The 8,899-nt window shown below is 59.1% G+C and overlaps 1 protein-coding gene across 1 annotated transcript in view; it reads left to right on the top strand.

Annotated features, from left to right (window-relative positions):
- Positions 1-7,724, top strand: part of AP3D1 (adaptor related protein complex 3 delta 1 subunit) — a 29,946-nt gene extending 22,222 nt beyond the window's left edge. Inside the window, exons 22-30 of the mRNA XM_023538106.1 lie at positions 10-153; positions 980-1,126; positions 1,338-1,385; positions 1,749-1,938; positions 2,099-2,187; positions 2,375-2,460; positions 3,106-3,227; positions 3,314-3,393; positions 6,459-7,724. Coding sequence (XP_023393874.1) covers positions 10-153; positions 980-1,126; positions 1,338-1,385; positions 1,749-1,938; positions 2,099-2,187; positions 2,375-2,460; positions 3,106-3,227; positions 3,314-3,393; positions 6,459-6,554 — 1,002 coding nt within the window. The 3' untranslated portion in view covers positions 6,555-7,724. The remainder of the gene's footprint in view (positions 1-9; positions 154-979; positions 1,127-1,337; positions 1,386-1,748; positions 1,939-2,098; positions 2,188-2,374; positions 2,461-3,105; positions 3,228-3,313; positions 3,394-6,458) is intronic.
- Positions 7,725-8,899: the final 1,175 nt, after the last annotated feature.

Here is an 8,899-nt window from a genome sequence, read left to right as displayed (position 1 = left end):
GGACACCCGGACCCAGGGTCCCACCACAAACCCCCACCACTGGGCTTCCTGCAGGAAGAGCCAGGGGCGAATGCCACTGTCACTGCCGCTGAGGAGGAGCACGAAGAGCCACAGCAGGGTGACGAGGGGGAGGAGGAGCGAGACCGCGAGAAGGTAAAGGGGCCATCCGGCTGGTCTCATGGGGGCTGTGTACCCGCACTGAGGCTGCAGGGGCACCCCGGCCTGGGCACAACGGAGGTCACTGCTGCCGAGAGCCCTGACAGTGGGCTCCTGTCGCCGTGCGCGTGCTGCCTGGGTTTTCACGACAGCGTGACACACCATAGAGCTCACACTTTTAAAGTGGATTGCTCCCTGATTGGTAGTATATTCTCAGAGGTGTGCAACCATCTTCTGCGCTTCCAGAACATTCCATCACCCAAAAAATCCCCTGTTCCCAGCCCCTGACACCCACTCACCCACTTCCTGTCTGGACACACCTATTCTGGACGGTTCACATAAATGGAATCCCACGCTGTGTGGCCTTGTGTATCCGGCATCTGTCACTGAGCGTCGTGTGTTCAAAGTCCATCCACGTTGTGGCGAGTGTCCACATCTCCCTGCTTTTCATGGCCGAGTGACACTGCCCCATGTGGACGGGCTGTGTGTGTATCTGGACATCTGGGCGGGTCACTCCTCTGGGCTGTCGCGTGTCTGCTGCTGAGGGCGTGTGTGTGGGCTCGTGTGGCCAGCTGCACCTCAGCTGTGCCCTGGCGCATTCAGAGGTGCTGGGCCATCATGCTGGGTTCATGCTCATTGGCCCCTGTGTTCCGACCTCAGCCAGCTGGGCTTCGTCGGTTCCCCGTGAACCCTGGGAGGTGGCTGGCCCATCCACCCACACGTGTGCCCCATAGTGGGGCACACTCGGTCCCCGTGTCTCAGATCACGGTATTAGAGGAGGGTGTTGCCAGAGAAGTGGGGTGATCCTCTCCTTTGGCTTCAGAAACCTTCCAAGCATAAGAAGAAGAAGCACAAGAAAGACAAGGAAGAGCGGTCTAAAGACAAGAAAAAGTCTAAGAAGAAGCCACCTGCGGGTGACGGAGCGGCGGAGCCTGTGGAGAACGGCACGCTGGAGGAAGAGCCTCTCCCGGTGAGGGCCCTTCCCGCCTCCTGGTGTCCTAGCTGTGGCTGTCGTCCCTGGCCGCGCAGGTGTTGGGCATAAACTTCTTGCCCCCCGAGTCTTGCAGTCCTAGTATTTTAACCCAGGGCACCAGGCAGCCTGTGACAAGGCCCTGTTCCCTGGACGGATGCACCCTGTGGCCCTGGTGATCCAAAGCTGAACCAGCTTCCTTTGTTCCCAGCCCATGTCCAGCTACTGCCTCCTTGCCGAGAACGCCTACGTTAAAATGGTGAGTGATGTGGGTGTCTCAAAGGCACAGGCACATGGCTCGGGGGCTCTTTGCACGTGGGGGCGGTGGCTGCATCAGTGGCTCTGGACTGCGCCTCCTCGTCAGAGGCCTCTGGGAAAAGGACCAATACCACATGTACGACAGCACGTGTGGCCTCGAGGCCTGCTCACCAGGGGCGGGGCCTGGGCTGACGGGTTGGTGAACTGCATTCTCGAAAGGTCGGGAACCTGAGACGTATTCGCTCAGGCCCGGGGGAGGGCCTGTCTTCACAGCAGGTGCTCCTCACGCCCCTCGCGCCCCGTGCAGGCCCGGAAGGGGGCCCGTGGTCTCCCGCCACACCTACTGATCTGGCTTGCTCCACAGACATATGACATCCAGGGCAGCCTGCAGAAAGACAGCCAGGTCACCGTGTCCATAGTCCTGGAGAATCAGAGCAACAGCTTCCTGAAGAGCATGGAGCTCAATGTGCTGGACTCGCTCAACACCAAGTTGGCCCGGCCCGAGGGCTCCTCCGTCCACGACGGCGTCGCCGTGCCTTTCCAGCTGCCCCCAGGTGAGCCTGCCACCAGCGTCCCCAGGGGGTCTGGCTCCTCGTCCCACGGCCTTCCTTCGGTCCCAGGGTGCCCACTCACTCTGCCAGGGGCTGGCCGGGCCCCTCCCAGGCCTGTCCCACGCCGCTTCTCAGGCCCTGCTTGCTGTCTCGCCCTCGCCAGGCATCTCCAACGAAGCCCAGTTCGTGTTCACCATTCAGAGCATCGTCATGGCCCAGAAGCTCAAGGGGACGTTGTCTTTCATTGCCAAGGTGCGTGGGGCCTGCAGGACCCCCATGCCACTCCGAGCACACCCAGAACCCAGGGACCAGTGTCCTGAGGGCGAGTGGGGCCCCAGATGGGAGCCACTCCTGGATCCCCTGGCTGCGCCCGAACTCGGCCAGGGCTGGCCCCGCTCCCGTCCCCTCCCCGCTCACCCTGCTCCCCTGCTCCCCGCAGAACGACGAAGGCTCCACACATGAGAAGCTGGACTTCAAGTTGCACTTCAGTTGCACATCATACTTGATCACGACCCCGTGCTACAGGTGTGCCAGCCCATTCCACCCACACCACTCCCCTCCACCCCAGGTCCTGGGGGGCAGCGCGGGCCTACCCGCTTTCATGTCACGCGAGGCTGTGTGGTCACCTCAGAAAGTCGTCAGACCTGAGGCATGCATGGCACAAGCGTCAGGTGTCCAGCTCGTAGTCAGCATAGGAAGTCCGGCTCTGACGTGTTGGCAGCTCCAGCAGCAGATGCGTCACCTCCCTGTGGGGAGGCTGGGGTCAGAGGTCATGGTGCGGTGGGCTGGTTCCTCTGAGGCCTCCCTCCTCGGCATGTGGGCACCCCGTCCTTCCCATGTCCTCATGTGGTCGTCCCCTTCTGTGCGTGTGTGTCCTTGTCTCCTCTTTGGAGGACCCCAGTCATGTTGGATCAGGTCCCACCCCAGTGACCTCATTTTACCTTAACTGGCCCTTTAGAAACGCTACACCCATTACGGTCACATTCGGGGGTCCCGGGGGTCAGGGCTTCAACATAGGAAATTAGGGGATACCGTTCGGACCACGACGTCTTATAAGAGATCTCCCAAGTTGTAGGCAGCCAGGAGGGTCCCACCCCTGGGCTGGGTCTTTGCTTCAATGCTGGGGAGCCTGTCTGTTGTCAGCATCCCTGTCCTGTGTCCTCTTCACAGCGACGCCTTTGCCAAGTTGCTGGAGTCTGGGGACCTGAGCATGAGCTCAGTCAGAGTCGATGGCATTAGCATGTCCTTCCAGAACCTCCTGGCAAAAATCTGTTTTCACCACCATTTTTCTGGTAAGGGACCTGACAGGGCTGGTGGGGGGCACGGCCTCCGCGCACACGGGGGCCACACGCCCTCACGCCTGCCCGGTCTGTTGCAGTTGTGGAGCGTGTGGACTCCTGCGCCTCCCTGTACAGCCGCTCCATCCAGGGCCACCACGTCTGCCTGCTGGTGAAGAAGGTCAGTCCGAGGCAGCCTCTTCTCTGCCTCCGCCATCCCCTCCCTCCTCCCCGCGGCTCTTAGTGCAGCGGGGCTGAGTGCAGTCTGGCTGCTCCGCTGAGGCCCGGGGAGCTCGTGGTCGTGCGCACGAGCGGCCTGCTCTTAACTGTCGGGGCACTTGTGGCCCGAGGTAGGCGCTCGTCCCGCTCCTGCACCATCTGGGAGAGGCTGTGTGCGTGCGATTCGTGTTTCTTACGTGCTTTGCGGAATTCACAGGGAAACCCTCCAGGCCTGCAGCTTGCTTTTTTGAGAGTTTAGTTGTAGGATCCTCGACTTCTCTATTTCTCCTCAGCTGAGTGTAGGTGGTTTGCGATCTGTTTCACTTAAGTTACTGAACTGACATGGGCAGAGTCGTCTGTGCCCCTCGCGTTGTCCCGTGGCGTCCGAGCGGGCAGCGGAGACGTCTCCCTCCAGCCCTCACGTCAGCGCTTTGCGTCATCTTCGTTTTTTCGGTTAGCCTACAGGTCGATCTCTTCTGGTCATTTTAAAAACCAATTTTATAAAAAGGTTATTGTTTTACAAATAAATTCCCTTGAGTTCTGCGCCTCCTCTCCTTCCTTCTGCCAGCCTCGGTTCAGTCTGCTCCTGTGAGTCTCTGTAGGGGACGCTCGGGCCTTTCCACGGGCACTGATTACAATGCGTTTACTGCTGTGACTTTCCTTTAAGCAGCGCTTCAGCTGCACCCACATTTCATTTTCATTTCTATACACTTCAAAACACTTCCTAATTTCTGTCAAGACTTCCTCTCCGACGCGTGGCTTCGGATTCTCTTAATTGTCAGATGTCTGGGCCACTGGTATCACGGGGTCTTTGCGGCAAATGGACCCTTTGCTCGGTACGTGATGTCCGTCTCCATCCCGGGGTATTTTCTTTGCTCCGAGGTCCATTCTGTCTGACACCAGGATAGCCACTCTCTGTTTCTTTCGACCGGTGCCTACGTGATATGTCTTTTACCTCGAAGCTCTCTCCGGCATGATGTTTGAACGAATTCCTTGTAGGTGTACGCAGAGGAGGTCACGTTTGTGCCCCGTTCCACCAGCCTGCCTTCTGAGTGCTGTGTTTAGGCCGTTTACGTTTAAAGTACTGCTTGCGTGTTTGGGTTGCAGGCCCCTCCTTTACTTCCCGCTTGCCCCTTCTCGTTCTCATTCTGCTTCTCCTGCCTCCTTTCAGTCTGTGACTGGTGCTGAGCCCCCGTTTTTATGTCTCTGTTGCGTTCTGCAGTCTGTCTGTCTGTCCAGCAGACTCCTAGGGATCACAGCGTACACATCCTGTCACTGCCGACTTGGAACGTGGACACCTCACCGGTGGCCTGTCAGTTCCTTGACCCTCTCTCTGTGTGAGCATGTGTTGCATCTGCAGACGTAAGAGACGCCATCATAGCATGTCCCACTTTGTTTTCAGCCCTCAGACAGGTTTCAGAGTGGCGTGTTCTGCTCGTCCACGTCCACCATGTCTGATGTCTTTCGTTCCTCATGGTCCGTGTGCTGCTTCTGTCTGAAGAACTTGCTTCAGCAGCAGGCCTGCCGGCCACGAGCTCTGCGGGTCATCCGCAGCCTGCCATTCCTCAGGGCTGCTCTTGCTGCAGAGGGAATCGTGGCTCTGACTCTTCCCTCTCGGTGCTATGCCCCTCGACTTACAGGGGGGCTCTGTCCTGAGAACCCCGTCGTGGGTGGAAACAGGTCGGGAATTACTTAGTGCAGCTCACCTGGCCCCGGCAAGGGGCCACGGAGCACGTGATTGGGAGACGCTGCAGCGCGGGCGCCGGCGCCTGGGTTGGACCCTCGCGGTCATGGCCGCGCCGGAGCCCAGCAGCTCAGGAGGCTCGCACCGCTTGTCACCTGCGGGAGGGGTCCAGACTCGATTCCGAGTCCCCTTTGTGCTGAGCGCGTCTCACCTTCGCACCCTCTTAGAGGTGAAGGGTTGTGCATGAGAGACCGTCTCTGTTAAAAATCCGCCATGCCCGTTGGGCGCCCGTGGTCTGACGAGAAGGCCGCGTCCTCTTTTATATGGGGCGTGACTTTTTCTCTGGCTGCTTTCAGGCTTTCCCTTGCCCCAGTTTTCAGCAGTTTGTGCTGTCTGGGCATTGACTTCTTCGGGTTTTTCTGTTCGGAGTCCGCTGAATTTCGTGAATCTGTGCGTGTAGGTCTTTTGAAAAATTTGGGGCGTTCCACCTGTTATTCGCTATCGCAGAGCTGCATTCTGTCGTCCTTGGGGACTCCGCGAACAGAGCCCACACCTGCTGCTCTTCAAGTCTCTGAGGCTCCACTCACCCACCCGGTCCCTCGCGCCTGCTCAGACTGGGTTGTTCCTGTTAGCCTGCTGTCAAGTTCACCGACTCTTCTCTGTCGTGTCCATTCTGCTGTTGAGCCCATGCAGTGAGCGTTGGATTTCGGTTACGATGTTTTCAGGTCTAAAGTTTGCACCTGGTGGTTCCTCTCGCCTTGCGTTTGGTGGCTGAGACGCTGTCGTCTTTGTTTCCAGAGTATTGCGATTGTCAGTTGGAGGCTCTGGAAGCAGCCGCTTTAACACCTGGCAGATCAAGCTGCCATCTGCCTCGTCTCCGCGCGCGCGCGCTTAGTTGTCGTCCGTTCTTTGTATCTCAGTCACTTCGAACTGTATCCCCGGCGTTTTGCATGTGATAACTCCAGGCCTCGTCTGTCCTGTGGAGGATGTTGATGGGCTCGGGCCGCAGGACTTGTGGCCCAGCATCCGTCAGTTCTCACAGTCTCTGTCGCCCCCATGCCCGGCATGCTCAGTGTTCGGCCGAGGCCCATGCAGCTCGTCTGCAGACGAGCCCCCCGTTCCTGAACAGCTCTCCAGGCCACCTCCGGTTCCTTCCGGTTCCGGTCATGAGGCCCGGTACACCCAGGCCTCAGACCCTCGTGGGAAGCGGGCGTGCGTGCTTGTGCCATCTGCCTGGGACCAGTCAGTCCTCTGCTTGTCCACACCGCCCCCCGGGACAGGGCGTGTGGCCGCAAGGCGGTATGTCTATGCCGTGTCCACATGCCAGGTATTTTCCTCGTCAGGGCGAGAAGTCCGTGTCGGTGGATGGGAAGTGCAGCGACTCCGCCCTGCTCAGCGGCCTGCTGGAGGAGGTGAGGGCGACGCTGGCCAAGTGCTGAATGCGTGTCGTCTGAGGCCACCGCGCACGGACAGGCTGCGAAGGAGGGACGGGTTCCAGCGCTAGGTTTCTCCTCTGTCGCATGTGTTCATCCAGCCCGGCGTTCATCTGAGGCCACCATGTCGCCAGTCAAACATCGAGGTCGTGTGTTCGTTGATTTCTCCTGTCATCTCTATTCCTTTGACCCTCCCCCTGATCTTCGGGGAGAAACCCTGTTCCCGTCTGCAGACCAGCAGTGGCCCCTGTAGCAGGGGCCGAGCGCACTCAGCCACAGGGGCCACCTGGGGAGTGAGCGTGGCTGCCATCCAGGCCAGGACCTGGAGGCTCCTGGGCGGGGGGCGTCCTGCTTCTGTGAAGTCATCCAGTCCCACAAGTCCCCAAGTCCCCTGCTCAGTGGCACTTGGGGGGTGAAGAACAGCAAGCTGCTTACCACAGTGACACTCCCCTTCACCCCTCATGGCCACGGGTCAGGTTCTCTCTCCCCAGGATGCGTGATGGGAAGGGGGTCGTGCGGGCCACCATCCACTGTGTCCTCTGTGTCCCACCGCCATGTTCTGTGTCGCACTGCCATGTGTGTGCTGGGTGGAGAATGGCGGCAGGCGCTGAGGCGGAGGTGGGGGGCTATCACCAAGGGTCGGGTCCCCTCATGGAGCAGGACTAGACCTCGTTGGTCCTATTGTTTCCTGTTCAGCAGAACGTCCCAGTGGGCGCTGTTGGGGGTCAGTGGTGGAGCACTACAATTCCGGATCCCCTTCCCTTGTCCCTGAATGCGCCACAGGGTTTGTCCCCATGTCGTGCCTGCAGCTGCCAGGAGGGCCCAGTCCTGGGCTCCATGGCCTCAACAGCGAAGCACATGTGTCGTGGGGAGGCTAGGTCCCTGCAGTGCTCCTCCTAGGCAGGGTGGGGACCCAGCCCCTGGTGAGACGGGGCTCTCCTCAGAGGTGACCGTCCTCAGTGACATTTTAACTTTCCTTTTGATGAAAACTGTCACTTTAGCATGTAGAATAATCTATTGCAGAATCCTGTGCAGTGATTCTAGAATCTCGAAATCGTATGACGTGTTACATATGAATTTATTTGCTATCGACATTCCCACGTAAAGGAGTGAGAGACATATCACGCTGCTGTAATGATTTTGTGTCGAGATGATCCAATAAACTTGCAAAACAGACGTTTATCTCTTGGGTTCTGCCCATAGCAGTGCACACCCGGCTGAGGTCATCGCACAGCTGTTTGGGGTTGCGTGGGGGCTCTGGGGGCCTGTGCACCCCTCATGCCTCAGATTACCCTCACCGCCGTCTCCTGGGCTCAGAGTAGTGGGCCCCATGGGGCCCTCTGATGACACATGGTGGCCATTGTCCTCCCTCCCCCCTGCCCCACCCCCGGCCCCTGCTGGTGAGGGGAACAGTGGGAGCGGATGCTGGAAAGAAGGCTGCTGATATCGCGTTAACTCCCATTCCTCTGCCCTTCCTGAGGCCGTTTCGCCAGAGAATTCAAGCCATGTCAAGCTGAGTCAGTGGACTTGAGTCTCGAGAGAGTGAGAGGGTGAGGAGCGAGCACAGACCGGCCCCGCGGTGGACCACGGCTCAGGGTGCCCTGGACAAGAGAAAGGCCTCCTTCCACAGCGTCTGCCAAAAGGCTCTTTCTCATGATTCTCCAGGGAAAAGTGCATCGTGCAACAGCACCAACCCTTTGCCAGCCACACGGGCTAGAAAAGGCAAAGGCCCAGGTGGCAGACACAGTGATGACAGCAACTAGGATCCTGGAGATGGCCAGCCCTGCTTCCAGCATGTGTGCCTCGGAATGGGGCTTGTTGAAGACACCCAGCTCTGCTCTTTTGACAGTCTGCCTATAGTGTCACCTGAGTCTTGGTGCACACCATATTGTCTAACCCCTGCCAGAGTTTCCTGCCTTAAACACAAATGTGCCCACGTAAGCAGTAGCTGGCAATACATCAGGAGAACCACAGTAGGAAGCCGGGCGGGGTCCTCTGTCCTTTGATGCCCCGCAACGGAGCTGGAGGAGGAAGCCAGTGGCGCACAGGCCAACACACACACACTCTCAGGCACAAAAGGCACCTCCGGGCAGCACTTGCTTCCGTGGAGACAGCCATCCAGCCCGGACCAAGCCCCCTGGGGCTCCTTGCGCCGAGGGCCAGCCCCACGCCGCCGAAATAGCCTGCACTCCGGCCGAGTCAGCGAAAGAGTCCACTCGCTCCCCAGCTTACTCATAGGCGAGCCCATCCAGGTATACTGAGGCAGACTGCGACCCAATTGGCCTGGGAACATGGGACCCGCCGTTCCTCCTGGCGCCTGTGACCAGATGTGCCTTGCCTGGGCCCCAGCC

This window comes from Pteropus vampyrus, unplaced genomic scaffold, assembly GCF_000151845.1.
Source record: "Pteropus vampyrus isolate Shadow unplaced genomic scaffold, Pvam_2.0 Scaffold212, whole genome shotgun sequence".
Lineage (NCBI taxonomy): Eukaryota > Metazoa > Chordata > Mammalia > Chiroptera > Pteropodidae > Pteropus > Pteropus vampyrus.
Note: the sequence above shows the minus strand (reverse complement) of the source record. Positions and strands in the feature narration are given on the sequence as shown.